Source organism: Martes martes (assembly GCF_963455335.1).
Source record: "Martes martes genome assembly, chromosome: 10".
NCBI lineage: Eukaryota > Metazoa > Chordata > Mammalia > Carnivora > Mustelidae > Martes > Martes martes.
Genome location: NC_137898.1, coordinates 95972956 through 95990806, shown reverse-complemented (window position 1 = coordinate 95990806; position 17851 = coordinate 95972956). Strand labels below are relative to the sequence as shown.

The following is a 17851-nucleotide window of genomic DNA, read 5'->3' as shown; positions in this document are numbered from 1 at the left end:
TTTCCCCACAGCTGGTCGATCTGGACTGGGAATCTCCAGAAGGCAGGCCGTGCTAAAATACTCTGTAGAAAGTGTGTTTTTTGCCCTTAACACACAAACCTGCCATTTTTGTATCTATGTAAAACACACACGCGTGCATGCTTTAGAAAGCTGTGGTATTTTAGTTTCCAACCTTAACACATTTTTCTCCATGTAAGTAGTCACCCAAAACTTCATAGCTATTATCCATTGATCTCATAGTCGGACACCTTTGTTGGGGAATAAAAAAGATGGATTCAAGGTCAGAACCTGCAAGTTTTCCCAGACTTGCTCTGTCAGCAAGTCTCTTAGGAGGAGACAAATGGCTGCCTGTGCTTATTAGAGGAGTCCAGGCTCCACTTGGCTGGCTCAACATCTCCACACAGCTTCAGTGCACCTGGAAGCTTCAGTGCAAGTGTCTAGGGAGGGGCACCTAGCCTGACCGCCTGCTTGCTCCGCTTTCCCCATGTGTCTGCATTCTCCTTTCTCCCCTCCAATCTGCTCGGAGGTATGTTTCTTCTTTCTCTTCTCACCTGTGGGCCCTAGGCCAGATGAAGAGACTAGTCCTTTGAATTGTCCTGTGACAAAGCCTTATCTGCAAAGGTTTTCCAAACCGAATAGGATAGAGACAGTTCAAGTGTAAAAATAAATACACCTGGCCCTCACCAGTCCATGACTCCCCAGAGTCACCCATTCTCTCCTCTTTTAATTTAGAGCTTAGCCCCCACTGCGGTATCATCTCTACACTGACAACAGGATCCAGGACAGAAAGGGAAGGAGACGTGGCCCTGACTTCCTCAAGCTCTCAGTCAAAGCTCCACAAAGCTCAGTGTGTTTTCTTTTTAGTCAGAGACAGACCTCAGGGTCTGCCACACCTGGTCGCACACGCTGGCTGTTGCGTGACACCTGGGCAAGTCAGCTCATCTCTTTAAGCCTTACTTTTTTCTTTAAAACCAGATTACAATAAATATATTGTAAAATTTAAAGACATTGAATTACAAGGGAACTAGTCTACTGTTGGCCTATAACACATGCTCAAAGTTCTCTTTCCATCCTGTTTTCTGGTTCTTCATTTTAAGCCAGAATATCCTTCTTCATTTAGTTCTAGGGAGTTAGGAAGAGACTTCTGAAGTGGAACCAGCCCAGGGGCTCTCCATTTAACAATAAATTTCGGTTGGCAGGGGATCTCACACAGGTATAAAGTTCTATCTAATCCTAGGAATGTACATTTCTCACCAGCTTTGGAGAAAAGGCTACAAAGCTAAAAAGAAATGATCATAACCCAAAATGGACTCTTATCATAATTAAATAAGGCACACAAAGGCTACCAAATTCAGAAAGAGAAAGAATCCAGAGATCTATAGCAGCAAGACAAACAACCAACACTTCCGTATCCTTCCTCTAATCCCCAAGTAAATTTGAAATATAGAATATATATTGAGAAAGCTGTGGCCAAGAGTCTGAAGTGAAAGCCAGTCATTTGGTTGTTTATTGCTTTACTAGGGCAGAGGGAAGGTATACCTCTTGCCTGTACAGGTTCTGTGGTGCCTTATGCACACGGTCAACAACCAACACCTGGGTAAGTCTTCCAACTCATCACATTAAAATAAGCTTTTGAACTTTGAGTGCCTTTCCTTTCCAAATGATCCCACCCTTGTAACTAAGAATCTTGGGTATTATCAAAAAGATGAGATTCTTCCGTCTCTTGGACAGTAGAACCAAAGCGCTCCTTTTCCCCAAATCCACTTACTGATGTCTTGATTGAAACGCTACTGGAAGCAGATCCCTGTTACTTCTTCCCTTTCAAAACAGATAGAAAACCCGAGGAACGAGTGTGAAGAAGACCGCACCATCCCTCTGAAGATGATGGGAATCATCTCTGCAGGGCCAATTTTGCAGCCCCATTTCTGGAAGCCAGGATTCAAGGGATTTGTCCTAGTTGTGCATGGATATTCCTCTGACCTTAAGGCATGACGGCTGTCCAAACAAGGCTCTGGATAGTAACTTTCCGTTCACCGGTGACATCAAACGTGAAGGACAGAACAGGGTCCTGATTTTCCTGAACGGTGCTCAGTAGGACCGCAGTGGTTTGGCGTAGATTGGCTCTAGGACATGATGAATGAGAACCAAAAAGAGGCCTCCAAGGAAGACAGCAGTGAGGAAAGCCAGTAGGACGTAGCGGCCAATGAAAAAGGAATCCACGATCTGTGGAGAGAAACATCAAAAATGAAATTAGGGTCACTCCAGCGCCCTGTTTGTGCTCATCTGAAACCTTTGATGAGTGAGCCCAGTGTCTGTTTGCATTTGTGACTTCCAGAAACATTCTGCTCTGAGTCTCCTCTGTAAACCGTTAGGAAAGAACCTTAACTCTCTGTGCCAGAAACACAAGAAAAAGACAAGATTAATGAAGTACAGGGAAAAATATGGCTCAATTTAAGAGGAGGTACACAAACACTGTGAAGACCTTGGATGAGCCCTTTTATGTTCTGAAATCAGTTATCTGAAAGAGTTCATGAGAAGCTTGCTTGCTTGGTCTTAGAAAAGCTCGTTTTTGTTGTTAAATTTTTTGTTATGGAGAATTTTAAATGCATATAAAAAGATGATGGTATAATAACCCCCATATGTCCAAGATCAAGCCCCCAAATCATCAACCCACTGCCGATTCCGGAGGGTTCCTTTTTAAAATGGAAAGGTGATTCTTTAGAACTGTCATCACAAGACTCCTGGACCCTAACATTCATAATCCAGAACTCCAAGGCTTAGGCTAAATGGCCATTTGCCTGAGATATTAAAATGTTGAGAGGATAGATGACGAGCCCCAAACCATCCAGCTGGCTGCCCGGCAACCAATCATACTTGAAGCCCCAAAGCTGCTGGTTTTTGCTGACAAAACCTACACTTAGAATTGGCTCTGCCCACTTGTCTACTGTCCGCTGCCGGAGCTCTACTCTCCCCAGATCCAAATGGTGGTGCTTAAATCAGGGAAGGAAAAAGCAAATTAATCAAATGGACCTAATGGAGAAGGAACACGAACCAAGTGATGGGGTGACTTCACAGCTTCCCAAAGGGAAAAGAACCAAAAATATCTGAGAGGCGATTGTGGTAGACAGAATAGTGGCCCCCAAATGTCCACATCCTAATCTCCAGAAATGGTGAATATGTTAGGTTACATGGCAAAGGAGAAATAGGGTTGTCAGTGGAATTGAGGTTGCTAATTGGGTGACCTTTAAAATAGGGAGATTAGCCTGGATTCTCCAATCCATGTGGGCCCAGTGTAATCACAAGGGTCTTTAAACCTGGAAGAGGGAGGCAGAAGAGAAGGTCAAAGAAAGGGAGGGAAAGATGCAAGTAGAGTCGGCGAGATGGAGCATAGGGGCTGCTAGCCAAGGGCGGCCTCTAGAAGCTGGGCGGACAAAGAAACAAATTCTTCCCCAGAACCTCCAGGAAGGAAGACAGCCCTGCCAGCCCCTGACTCTAGCCCAGGGTGACTGCGTTTGGACTCCTAACTCACAGAACTGTAAGATAATCTGTCTGTGTTGTAAGCCACGAAGTCGGTGGTGATTTGTTACAGCGGCAACAGGAAGCTAATACAATGGTGTGACACAGAGGACCTGCCAAGTCCTCGCACTGCTCTGATCACCGAGATCCCAAGATACCAAGAAGAAAAGGGCTGCTCCAGAGATTACCCCAACAGCCAACTTACAACAAAGGTCAGTTTGATAAAACAGCTTTAACATAACTTTGACCTTGGCTCCAGTACCGAACAAGTCTCTCGCGGGTTACATGTTTGCTCGTTTGACACGTTTCACTTTTTAATTAGCCAATTAGCAGGCCTTGGGTGCAGAAGGCCCAGGTCATGTATTATTGATACGGTATCGAGCCAGGCTGCTGCAGGGGCCAGTGCTCAAACCCTGAAAATGAAAACACCAAATCTGTTGGCTTTGCTGATGGACATATTTTGCTCAAACCTCCTTCTTCTCTCCTGGGTCTGCAACTCATAGGACAGAGGATCGAGGGACTGAATTCAAAACAGTGTGTTCTCTGTGCCCTTCTTCCATTATTCACATCCACAGCCATCCAGAGATATGGCCCTTCCTCACCCGCCCCCTCTCCGACAGGGAAACGGAGGCAGGAGTCTATTCCTGGCCCCCACACTTGGTATTTGCACCAACAGAGTGGTTTTCAAATGCTGACCAAAATCCCTGACACATATGGAAACGATTCCTTACATGTGTGGTATTATGTCCCATGGACTTTTTAGAATGAAATTCCTCCCTTTTGCCATGATTAGTTGTAGATAGAGTTAGAAACGTGTGCCAGTTTTAGTCAGGAAGTTGTATAATTCTGTGTACTGTGCTCTACTGTCGATGCTCACCCATGAACTCTCTGTGATGGCCCCCAAAATTCTGGTGAGTCCCCAACAGTGAAGGTTTTGCAGACAGACCTCAGCTTGAATCCTTGCTCTGACTCTTCCCATACATATATGATCCTCGGCAAGTTACTTTACCTCTTACAGCCTCAGTGTCCTTACCTATAAATTGGGGATAATAATAGCATCTACTTCATACAATTTAGGGTTATCTTAGGCTTAAGTGAGCTAATGCAAACAAGGTACTTAGCAAACAACCTCACACACAGAAATCCCTTGGAAATGTTAGATGGGGCACCTGGGTTGTTCGGTCAGTTGAGCATCCAACTCTTGATTTCGGCTCAGGTCATGATCTCAGAGTTGTGGGACTGAGCTCTGTAGCAGGCTCTGAGCTCAGTGGGGAGTCTGCTTAAGATCCTTTCTCTCTCCCTCTTCCCCTTCCCCATCTCCTTCTCCCCCCACAAAAAAAGTGAATTAATGTCATCATTACCACTTTAAAAAATGCAAATGGGAAGTTGAGAGGAAAGAAACTGCTAGAAGGAGTAATGGGAGATAAGAAGTGCCCCAGTCAGGAGTGAAGCAGATGGGTGAGGTCTCCAGAAGGACTCTGAGGAAGGTGGTAACGGTCCCTCTAGGGAGGCGGGCGCACGTTGATGGGGTTCCAGGAACGCAGGCCAGCTGATCCCCCAGACGGCGGTCAGTACCGCATTCAGCTGTCTCCACAACCTCTGCTTTCCACAGAAATGCTCTCCCCCACCTACCTTCTCCATGGAGAGTTGTCCCTTCAGAACACAGGTGGAGGAATCAAACACATGGAGATGGGCGAGCACGCCACTCCGCACGCCGAAGGCACTGCATACACTTCGGCCAGGATCTGGGTTTCTGCACCCAAACTACCAGGATGGGGACACTTGCACTTCAGGGCCACGCCCTGTCCCTATTCCGAACTCATTTTCTCTTCTCTGGCCCCACAGTGTCAGGTGGCTCTCGGACACACTGCTCGTGCAGCTTGAGGCTCAGCGGGCATCGAATCAGGCAAATAACCACCCCATGGTTTGGCACGTGTGAATCACAGTGAGATTTTTGTCCCGGCTGAAAGGACAGGGGGAATGTACAACTCCCTCCGAGCTTTCCCCACTCTCGTGTTAACTTTACGCTTCTAACACATTTCGGCTGGCCTGTTGTAGGGGGAACAGCTCGGGGCAAGATGAAGGTGTAGATCAAGGGAGACAAGAGCTATGACTCAGGAGGTGAAATAAAGCCAGTAGTTGTACCTTCATTTCGACCTCAGGGGCTGGGACTTCACTGGCTCGGGGGAAGAGCAGCAGAACCGACGTGACGATCAGAGCACCGAGGAACACAAAAACGACAGAGAACCTGGGGTCCAAAGACAGAATGTTACGAGCATGGTTTACAGATTCCTCTCTCATCAGTTAGGTCTGGAGCAGCTTTTCCCTGGAGCCAATATTCTAAGTTTCAGTCTCTTAACAAGGCCCAGAACCCTGCTGCCCACACTGTCCAGAGAATTTAGAAATCTCTCCCCTTCAGCCCAGAGCCCTTCTTCCTGGACAGGTCCCCAACTGGACGCATTCCTGTTGATGCCTGGTAATCCCAAATTCCTAAGAATGGGAATGGGTACTTTTTATTTTGCCTCTGTGAGCTCGTAATCATGAACAATCAAAGCAGCCTTTCCCTCTTCTCAACTTCTCTGTCTTTAGCTGGAAGACTTTGCTAAATTACACTGCTCGCCCCTTCATCCCGACAGTCTGGCCAGAGCACAGCTCTGCAGTGTGGTCGGGGTCAGTGTACTGAGGCCAGTGTCCTAAAGAGAGCCAGCCTAAGCCATCAGTGCGTCTGCCGTGTCCCCACGCCCAAGTCAGAGCCTCAGGGACTGGACCAAGCAAGTGCCCTAAGTCAGAACAATTCAGAAATACACATACATACACCCTCCCAAGAAGTTCAACAGGCAGCGAATGCGGATTTCCTTTTTGTCTCTTCTGTCCCCCCCATCGCCTCCACAGTGAGAGCTAGAAAACACCACTTCCTTTATCCTCTCACCTCTGCATCAGAGCATAAATAACGCAGTCAGTGCTTATGATAACAGGTTAAAATGCAACTCATTCAAACTGCCAGTAATTACAAAAATGATCTTCTGGATTCTAACAGTTTCACGAGCATCAGCGATTTCACTTCTAATTGCTTTTACCTTGGACTCCCAGCTGGAGAGAAGGCCTTACCTGGCTATCCCGGAGGCTCTGGATAACAGCACACACAGCAGCAGCACCAGTACCCAGAGCAGGGCCAAGAGGAACACGCCGGCCCCCACCCCCAGCACGGTGCCAGCCATCTGTGGGGGAGAAGAAGTGTGAGCACTGCACCCCACTCAGCCCTGGCGCCCCCACCCCGCAGGCACCATGCACCGCGCACACCCCCTGCGCCAGTTCTGCCTGTCTTCCTCCCACTCCCAGTGTGCGTGAGGGTCTTCAGACAAATGCAAATACAGAAAGTTTGAACTCAGTCTGACGAACTTCTGATGACTGATGTGATGGGAGGATTAATTGGTACAGATCTTTGGGGGAAGTGCAGTCCCTACAGAGGAATTAGAAAACTGAAACCCTGGGATGCCTGGGTGGCTCAGTCGGTTAAGTGTCTGCCTTCAGCTCAGGTCGTGATCCCAGGGTCCTGGGATCAAGCCCCGCATTGGGCTCCTTGCTCAGCGGGAAGACTGCTTCTCCCTCTGCCTGCTGCTCCCCCTGCTTGTGCTCTCTTGCTATCTCTCTGACAGATAAATGAATAAAATCTTAGGAAAGAAGGAAGGAAGGGAGGGAGGGAAGAAAAGAAAAGGAAGACCCAGACAATCACAAGACAGAAATGTCCCCCTGTGTCGTTGAGTTTTTCTTCACGAAAGAAAGCAAACTCCGAAGCCCTTAAAGAAGACAAGGACGACGAAGAAGAAAGGAGGCTCACTCTATTCGAGCGTTCACGGTGTGCTAAGTACCTTACAAACACATTTCACTCAATCACGGCAGCAGGTGTCTGAAGTAGGTCTTACTACAGCCGTGTCACAGAACACGTAAGTGAGGTGTCATGCGAAGGGCTATGTATTAACAAACCAGTGGCTTACAATAGAACGGTATCCTCTCACGGTACTGGAGGCCAGAAAACTGAAATCAAGGGGCCGGCCAGGTTGGGCTGCCTCCAGAGGCTCTACAGGACAATGCTTCTGGGATCTTCCAGCATCTGGAGGGCCGGGCATTGCTTGGCTTGCAGCTGCATAGTTCCAATCTCTGTTTCTGTCTTTCCATGTCCTTCTTCTTTGTGTCTCTGTCACTTCCTCCTCTGTCTTTTATGAGGACACTTGTAGTGGACTTAGGGTCCACCCAAAGAATCTGGTTTGATCTCCTCTCAAGATCCTCAATTATGTCTGCAAAGACCCTCCTTCTACATCAGGTCATGCTCCCAGGTTCCAGGGATTAGGATGTGGGCATGATCTTTTGGGGGGCCATCACTCAGTGGGCCACCCACTCCACTGAGTCTAGAGCACACCCCCTGATTTTCCACTTCAGTATCAGAGACAAATCTTAAGCAAATAAATTCCTCCTCAGTTCATGGTTTTCTTTACCGTGATGGTTAAAATACCACAAAAATTATTATCTATGAGAAGTTCTGTCGTAAAGGCATTGGAAAGTTTGGAAAGGAAGCCCTGGGCATAAAGTGCCAAACAAAAAACATTTATTCAATCAACATCTATTCTGTGCCACGGTCTGGGGATCACGAGGGCAAATAAGACGTATCTTCCGACAGAAGCTGCAGGCCCACTGGGGAACACTGTCAGGTAAACAGCTATCCACGCGGCACTCTGATAAGGAGACAACGTACAAAGTAGGACAAGGTGCGAGCTGAGGCAGCGCAAAAGGAGAAGGGCCTCCATGAGGAGGCGACTTCCCACAGGCCCATTTGGGAAAGAATCCGTGTGGCAAGATGACAGGTAGGGGGAGGGGTGGGCCGAGAGAGGAGTGGCAGCAGGTGGGCTGGGCTCTCACTTGCCTCTCTAACCTAACTGGGGCGCCCCCCCCCATTAGAGCGCACAGTATTACCCCAGTAACTCTAAACTGCCAAGAGTTTCTCCACCGCTGGGTCCCTGTACTTGCTGTTTCCACTGTCTGGAATTAATCCACAAGCCCCACGAACCTTCCACTATTGGCGGGGCTGGCTTCTCCTCATCTGTCTGATCTCAGCTTTAAATGTGACTTCCTCAGAAAGGTCTTCCCTGATGGCTCTGGCTAAAGGAACACCCGGAACAATTACCTTCCATCACTCCTTATTTCCTTCAGGGTCCATTTCACAAACCGTAGTTCACTTTTTAACTTATTATTTACCGGTTTACTTTCTCTGTCTCCAACCAGGATAGCAAACTCCAAGAGGGCAGAGATTTTATATCTCGCTCCCCACAGTATCCCCAGTTCTTACCACAGGTATAATAAGCAAGAAATATTCGTTGGACGAATAAATGAAGCAGTGCTAACAAATCCACAGAAATCGAGTGAAGGGCTGATACGATCATATTTAGTTTTAGCAAGAGGATTGTAACTTCTGGCCAATATGCTGGACAGCCCTAACATGGGAAGTACCTCGCACAACAGTGGACATATAGAAATGCTTCGTAAAATTGCGCAAAGAACTCAATACACAGCAGAGCTCGGAAGCAATAATGGAAAATCCTTAAGTATCATAAATGAAAGCACATATCAAGATCTGAGTGGTGAGCAGGAGCTGAGCCCAAAGGTCTACAGGGTTACTGAAACCAGCTGCAGACCCCTGGAGTGGTCCCTCCTGGATAGATAAGGTCTCAGACCCATGACACAGAGAACCGAATGGAGAACAAGGCATAAAGATAAGCCCAGAAAGGGCTCACTTGTCTTTGAAACAGGGACTAGAACATTTGCTACTGACTCTGTTGGAAAAAGTTGGCCAAGTACCTCAGGCCGTGAGTGAAAAACAGACTAACCCAAGAGAAATCTGAATCCCAAGCCAACACCACATGCCAGTGCGGGGTTCAAATCATACTACCAAAGCGGTATGGGAATCTTGAGAAGGAAGATTTACACAAAACCAGTCTCAAAGTGAGAAACTCGTGGGATCCCGGCAGAGACAACTGAAACCTCTTGGTAGGGATGCCACACAAGTCAGCGGGCAAGGCTCCCACTAGAGTGGGTATAAAATAAATTTGTTTTTAGACATAAAAGGAGTGAAATGGCTGTCATAGCTATACTTTAGCAAGAATGAAAATGAACCAAGATAGAAGGCATGAGATGTAAGGAGTAAGAAAAATACTGGGTAATACTGATAGTAAAGACTTCTGTAAGAAGGGCTAATTGTTTGAGGAGTTAAAAACAAGGAAGAACAATAGCAACACAATTATGGATATGTGTCCTCAGGCAAGGGAACCAAAAGCAAAATAAACTATTAGGACTCCACCAAAATAAAAAGCTTTTGCACAACCCAGGAAACTATCAACAAAACAAGAAGGCAACCTAGTGAATGGAAAAAGATATTTGCAAATGGTATTTTCCATAAGGGGTTAATACCCAAAATACATAAAGAACTTCTACAACTCAACACCAAAAACCAATCTGATGAAAAAATGGGTAGAGGTTCTGAAGAAACATTTTTCCAAAGATATCCAGATGGCCAACAGACACATGAAAAGATGCTCAACATCACTCATCATCAGGGAAATGCAAATCAAAATCACAATGAGATATTACACTAGTCAGAATGGCTAGACAAGAAAGAACAAGTGTTGGTGAGGATGTGGAGAAAAGGAGCCTTCATACACTATTGGTGGAACGTAAATTGGTATAACCACTTGGAAAACAGTATGGAGGTTCCTCAAAAAATTAAAAATTGAAATACGATATGATTCAGTGATTCCACTACTGGGAATTTACCCAAAGAAAATGGGAATACTAATCTGAGCAACCTATGTTTATTGGAGCATTATTTACACTAGCCAAGATATGGAAGCAACCTAAGTGTCCATGGATGGAAGAATGGATAAATAAGATCTGGTATGCACACACACATATACACACACAGTGGAATACTACTCAGCCATAAAAAGAACGAAATCTTGCCATTTGTGACAACATGGATAGAGCTAGAAACTATTATGCTAAGTGAACTAAGTCAGTCAGAGAAAGACAAGTACCATATGACTTTACCATAGGTGCAATTTCAGAAATAAAACAAGTGAAAAAACAAACAAAAAGCCAGACTCTTAAATACAGAGAACTGGTAGTTGCCTTAGAGGAAGGTAGAGGAAGTACAGATGAGGTAGCTAAAGAGGATTAAAAGGTACAAACTTCCAGTTACAAAATAAGTCACAGAGATTCAATGTGTTGTACTCCTGAAACTAATGTAACACTGTGTGCCAATTATACTTGAATAATAAAGAAAATAAAAACAAGGAAGAGCTGGAATATTTGTCAACAGTTACGTGGAAGATGAGAAAAGACAGTTCCAAGTGAAATTATTGGTTATTATTTTGCTCTGGAAGAGATGCCAGTTAATGATTCCCTGTAGGCTTTGTTAAACTAAATCTGCATGTTAAAAAACATATAGGTAAACACCAAATAAAAGAAACAGGGTAAATAACTTCCACACTAATAGAGTGAAAAAAATAAAGGAAGAGGGCAGAAGGCGAGAGGGGAGAGAAACAAAGAAAAAAGCAAGGAATATAGAAAATACGACATAAGATTGTAAAATAAACCCAAATATAACAGTCATCATAGTAAACGCACACGATTATTCTCAACTATTAAAGGAGATTTTCATACTGGATGTTGTTTAAACCAGCTCTTTGCATGGAAAGAATAATGAGAGAGATACTGAAAAAAGGCCACTGATAAAGAAACTGAAAGAGCAAATACAAATAAAACAAAAACAAGGGGGAAAGGGGGAGATGGGAGGATGTTGTCCAACAGATACAGAGTTTCGGTTTTGTAAAATGAAAAAGTTCCAGAGATCCTTGCACAACAATGTGAATATCCTCCCATCCAAGTACTAACCAGGCCCGACCCTGCTTAGCTTCCGAGATCAGACGAGATCGGGCGCGTTCAGGGTGGTATGGCCGTAGACAACAATGTGAATATCCTTAAGACTACTTAACCAAACATTTAACGTGGTTAAGATGGTGAATTCAAGGTATGTGTGTTTTACCACAATTAAAAAAAACCCAAACCAAACAAAATAAAATCTGGTGAAGCAATATTAGTATCAAACAAAATAGAATGGAAAGCTTTGAAAGGTATTAAGAGTGACAGTCCCCAACAGGAAAACTGAACAAAAAAACCCCAAAAAAACAAAAACCCAACTCGGGACAAATATAAACCCAAGACAAAATTTTAAAAATGTAAAGTCAAAAGCAATCACTGCAATAAATGGACAAACCCACAAATTTAGTGGAGATTTTAATATACCTCTTTCAGAAACTTAAAGTGAATATATGAATGGCCGATAAAGATGTGAAAGGTGCTCAACTTCATTAGTCATCAGGAAACTGAAATGAAAACCACCCTGCAGTACCTCTAGATACCCACCAGAATGACCACAAAGGTACAAACTTCCAGTTATAAAATAAGTACGTCAGAGAGATTCGATATGTTGTATACCTGAAACTGTATGTCAATTACACTTCAACAATTAAAACAAAATAAGGAAGAGCGAAAACATTTGTCAACAGTTATGCGGAAGATGAGAAAGGGCAGTTCAAAGTTAAATTCTTGGTTATTATTTTGCTCTGGAGAAGGTAACACCACCAAGTGTTGACAAAGATATGGGGTAAATGGAACCCTGATTCAAAGAAACCAAACGTCAAAAACCTTTCATGAGGCAACTGGGGAACTCTGAACAGTATTTGCATATTGGATGGTATTAGGGAATTATTATTTTGTTTTATGTGTGATGATATTGGGGCGTCTGGCTGGCTCAGAGGGTTAAGTGGCTGACTCGTGGTTTCGGCTCTGGTCACGATCTCAGGATTATGAGATGGAGCCCCAGGTTCCGCTCTAAGCTCCCCTCAGAGTCTTGCCTGTCCTTTCCCCAATGTTCCTCCCCTCACTCACGCTCATCCACATGCGCTTTCTCTCTCTCTCCCCAAAATGAGTAAAATCTTTAAAAAAAATGTGATGACACTGTGGTTACACTGCTAAAAGATTACAATTTACATATAGACATGCACAGACATACCACGGATAATATATGTCCAGGAACTTCAGGATTATCCAGGGAAAGGTGAAGGGCGTTAACATGAAATAGGACTGGTCATGCAACAACTGTTGAAGCTGGATCATGAGTACATGAGTGTTTGCTATACTATTTTTTATACTTTTGAATGTATTTGAAGCTTTCATAGTAGAAAGATGTGTATATTTCTGTGTATAAGTAGGAATAAATCCAAAGAAAGTTGTGTTAAGATTTTTACAGCAAAAATTGCTAAACTTTATTCAAAGGTATTAAAAAATATTTATTTATTTATTTATCTATTTATCTATCTATCTGTCTATGAGAGAGAGAGAGAGAGAACTCACAAGGGGGTAGGGAGAGGGACAAGAGACCTTGTGCTGAGTGAGGAGGTCAAGGCAGGGCTTGATCTCATGACCCTGAGATCATGACCTGAGCCAAAACCATGAGTCGGACACTCAACTGACTGAGCCTCCGAGGCACCCCCAAAGCTATTTTTCTTTAAAGGCCTGAAGAGAATAACCAGAGTAGAGAAATAACCAACATTCCTGGACGGGACGGTTCAATAATAAAAGATCTCAACATCAACTCAATGCAATTCTAACCAAAATCTCAAAATAATTTTTTGTGGAGCTCATGGAACTTGAAAACGTATCCCAAATTCATATGCAAGAGCAAAAGCCCAAGAATAGCGAAAACAATTTTGAGAACTAGGATGGAGACTTGCCTTTCTTGTTACCAACTGCCGCAAGACACATTATAAAACCAAGGTAATTAAAACAGTGTGATATGGCACAAAGACACATGGATCAGTGGAATAAAATAGAGAGCCCAGGAACAGATCCATGCATTTATGAAAACTTGGTACAGGACAGAGTTGGTTCTGATTCAGCACGAAAGGATTTCACGGATGGTGTTGGGACAAATGATTATCCAATCAGAAAGCAGTCATACTCGACCTCTACTTTATGTCATATACAAGCCAATTTTAAATGGAAAGTAATTCATAATAAAACAGCATATGTTTAAATATACAAATGTTCAGGCTGACTACACCGGAATATATAACGAAGTACAGCAGTCAGATGCTTGCACCTAAACTTAGAATCCTCATGAGCGCAAAGCTACAAATGCGGGCCCATGCAGGTGTGCTGTATGGCAACTCAAATACCACGAGCTGGGCTGCCTTCAGCTATGTGATTTTCTCAAGTGATGAACAACTCTTGTGAAAGTTCCAAAACACAAGTAAGTATAATTTCCCCTTGATTTACATTTGAGTTGCATTCCTGGAAATTTTACTATGTCACACTGTGCCAAAGAATACATTATGTTTATATGAAAAATGGAGTTAGGTTCTAGGCTGAGATTGGAAATGAGTATCCTGTGGGACACTCGAAAATGGTGCAGGATGCAAAGACAATTCTTCACGGCAGCCTATCATCCCCAGCCCTGCTCCGTAAACCCCAGGAGTGTCTCCAAATCACAATAATAACCAAATGTGCTCTTACAAATTCCAAAATGACCGACAGGGCGGTACCATCCCCTTGGAGAACCAACGCTCTAGAAAAACTCTTGCATAAAGATACATGTACAAGGATGTTCACTGCAGGTTTTTTTTTTCAAAAGAGCAAAACATCTGAAAAAACCTAACAGTCTATCAATAAGGGAATGGATACAATAGTATATACTCATCATGAATACTTAAAATGAACTTGGCTATCTGTATTGATATGAATGTTATCTCCAAAACAATGTTGAGTGATTAAAGCAAATTACAAAATGAAGCCCACAGTATGACACCACTTGTATTTTCAAAATTAAGAAAGTAATAAAAGTAACCGATTGTGCCACTCAGTGGTGCAAATAAGCATCTGATTCTTGGTTTCAGCTCACGCTGTGGTCTTGGTTTCAGCTCACGCTCAGGTCTCAGGGTCTCAGCCCTATGCAGAGATGGAGTTCTGCATAGGGATCTTGCTTAGCATTCTCGCTCAGTGTGGAGTCTGCTTAAGTTTCTCTCTCTCCCTTCCTCTGCCTCCCTCCCCGCCCTGCACTCTCTCACACAAGCTCTCTCTCTCTCTCAAATAAATAAATAAATCTTTAAAAAGTGATGTATTATTCACGAAGTGCATATATATTGTACAATATAAATACATGGGCATGAATGACGCACGACAATTTCCGAAGGAAGGCAAATGGGGCCAGAAAAGAGAACAGAAGGGATCTTAATTAAATCTGTGATGTTTTGTTTATTTAAAAGAAAAAACTTAAGCAGATGTGCCAAAATGCTCATGTTTGTTAAGCTAGTTAGTAGGGCATAGGTATCTGTTACATTAGCCAGTGTAATAGTCTCAATTTATGAAATTCTTGAGAGAATTCTTAATTTTTAAAGAGGTAGCTGGTGGCTCAGTGCATATGAATCGAGATCAGAGACGAGACTGGGGACGAACAGGGGACTCCTGGATAAGGGATGCTGAGAGTCTGGCCTCCTGTCTTAGCCGTGAAATGGAAAGGAGTCAAGGGAAAAGGTGTTAGAGATGACTCAGGTTTCCTGCTTGGTTGACTGCGCTGATGGCACTACCCTAACAAGATAACTAGTTAAGTTTAATTGCTGATGTTTGGGATAAGTTATAAAAATAACTTGTAAAACTTGGACCAACTCTACCGCCTAGAATACAAGGCTAGTGGTGGTCAAAGTTGGTACCATTACAAACAAGACCCTTCAATCCCCCATGGAACATTAAATGTTCATGAGACACTGGGAGTCCGTATGTGGCATGGCTTTAAAGTAATGAGATAACTATCCCCAAGCTCTTCTAAGAATGCGGTTCATCACTTTATAACAAAACTGTGTACATTTTCTGGCTAAGCATGGAAAGGGAAGCCTGGATATAGTATAGAGTGCTGCTGTGGGAAAGATGTGAACATCTGGTCATTTTATCTTGTTAATTCTGTGTGGGAATAATACTAATGATTATTTCCCATAGTGGAATAGCTAAATTATTGAGTAAATATGATGACAAAATTAAAACAATGGTGTTTTGGTCATGTCCGGGACTTTTTCAAACCTTCTTTGAGAACAGATGGTTTAGCCAACTTGCTTTCCAGAGTAAGTCCACTTAAGTCTGTGGCATTTAAAGCAGGTGGACTAGAGTCAGAATAAAGTAATATCTCCATTTGAACACCCTGTTTAATAGCTGACGACCAGAGTAACCCCAGGGCCAATTTCTCCCCTCTGTGCTCCTACTGTGAGGTCTTTCTTTGGAAAGAGATCGTCCCAAACTTTTAGAGGTCTGTATAGTGTACTGCTCATTCATTTATTGTTAGTTCTACATACCCTTTCTCACAGCTCTCAGAGAAAACTGAGAGGTATACATACATGCATACAGCCCAGTAGATTAAAAATACACTGCTCATCATAGCTGTCCATCATGTGTGAGTATACTAATGGCCATTAGGAGATGACTTACAGTCGGGTACAAATGTGGATTCCGTGGAGGGTAAGTTGGTCCTAGTGGGGCTGGTGGTGGAAGCTAGATATCTAACCCATTCCTACATTTTCAGACTCAAGGCCTTGAAGGAGCAGAAAACAGAGATTACAGGAATGAATGGCCCTTCTTCAGAATTCCTTTCCACTTTCCTTTATAACCATTCCAAACCTTCAAATATAATGGGGGTGGGGGGTGGGCTATCACACATTTATTTTTCTACAGTAAACATTTCACTACGGTTTGAATTTTAATGTACTAGGATAATGCTTCTACCTTTGTAATTAAGTAAAATGCAAGCCTGGGAGAAATCAATCGTGGAGCTACCTAAATGCCATCGATGTGGCATCAGGTCTTAACGCACCGCGAGAAAAGGGGGTCAGTGGATCCAGACACGTCCTTCCACCCACTTTCCTGGGCGGTGTGCGGGCCGTCTGGAAGCTACCTCGCCAGGCGCCCCCCGGACAGCAGCACTCCAGCGCTGGAGTCAGCACCCCAGAACTGGGGCTCCAGCGTCTCTCCCCAGCCGTGCGGCTCGTTCAAACTGGCGGCAGGAAAATGTCGCCCCCAGGTCTCATCAGAATGTTCGCCGGGCTACCTCGCAGTAACTGGAGAGACTACGGTCTCAGTCATAAAGTATTTGAATCAGACACTGACATTTCATTTTCTTAGGAGCACGACAAAGAAAGCATCCCTTCTTTCCCAGCCCCAATTAAGTGTTTGTTAGCCGCCGGGCCTTGGGAGCAGGTCGGCGGTAAGGGTGGTCTGAGAGTCCGCGCAGAGCCATCGGCCCGCGGCATCTTCTAGCCTCCTCAGCCCCAGCCTCCGCCGTTCTCCCTTTGCGGCAGCACCCCACGCCCCCGCAACTTACCTCGCCTCCCCCTCACCTGGCCCCCCCTCTCCCAGGTCCCCTACTCACACCTCACTGTCCGGCCCGTTCCAGCCCACAGGGGCTTCGGTCTACTTATGACGAATCACAAGTGGGCTTTCATCCAGGTGATTCCAGATTCGCTAATCAACGCCGCTCTTTCAACGCCCAGCTTCCTTCTCATTTGCTTACAACAGCAGCGCCTCCAGGCAACGCTGAGCGTGGTGGGTGGGCACGTCGCACTCCGTTACGCCCTCCGATTGGTGGGTGCTATAGGACCCGAGACCGGCCTCAAGTTCGATTGGATCGAGGCAGTCCTGGCTCCGCCTCTCGTCCCACCCTGTCGTCAATCACACCATCTCTTAGGTAACCCACAGAACCATTGGTCAGTCTAGCGTGGGGGCGGGTTGTTAGGCGACTCTGCCGGCCTCCCTCGCTGTTACTATGGAGACTACAGCGAGGTTGTGAAGCGAAGGAAGGCAACACCTTCGCCTAGTCTCAAAGTCCGAGATTTGTACAGCGGTTTTGACGTTAATGTCTGTTTCGGAGTCTGATGGACATCTCAGTCCCCGACCCACTGGTTTGGGTGGATGGTGGGACTCCAGGGGCAAGTCAGGTTAGGCCTCGGAGAGGTGAGGTCAGGCCCTGACATTGAGGGTCCCTAAAACCTCCCACCCCATCCCACCCCCGGACGGAACCGAGTCCGAAGCACAAGTTGTATGTACCAGCGTCATATTTTCGTTTATCCTTGCCTCGCCTTATTTTATTTGGAGCTGTTCTTCCGTTAGCCTTAGGAAGTAGACTATGGCAAGAATGACTCTTCTCATGGGACAGACTGAAGAAGCGAGGTCAGGGTCCATCAAGTAA

At 44.8% G+C, this 17851-nt stretch overlaps 1 protein-coding gene across 3 annotated transcripts; it reads right to left on the bottom strand.

Moving 5' to 3' along the window:
* Positions 1–1352: 1352 nt before the first annotated feature.
* Positions 1353–17182, bottom strand: TMEM218 (transmembrane protein 218). Of its 3 annotated transcripts, none has more exons than XM_080817041.1 (4): positions 17036–17182; positions 6625–6734; positions 5662–5764; positions 1353–2223 (listed from the first exon to the last, which is right to left on the bottom strand). In XM_080817041.1, exons 2-4 carry the CDS (start codon positions 6732–6734, stop codon positions 2089–2091), a joined length of 348 nt encoding a protein of 115 aa, XP_080673167.1. In that variant the 5' UTR covers positions 17036–17182; the 3' UTR covers positions 1353–2088. The 3 variants fall into 3 exon arrangements, with proteins under 3 accessions (XP_080673167.1, XP_080673168.1, XP_080673169.1); XM_080817042.1 differs by lacking the exon at positions 17036–17182 and adding an exon at positions 16988–17012 and having other exon boundaries at positions 1481–2223; XM_080817043.1 differs by lacking the exon at positions 17036–17182 and adding an exon at positions 16099–16147 and having other exon boundaries at positions 1481–2223.
* Between the last annotated feature and the right edge of the window lie 669 nt (positions 17183–17851).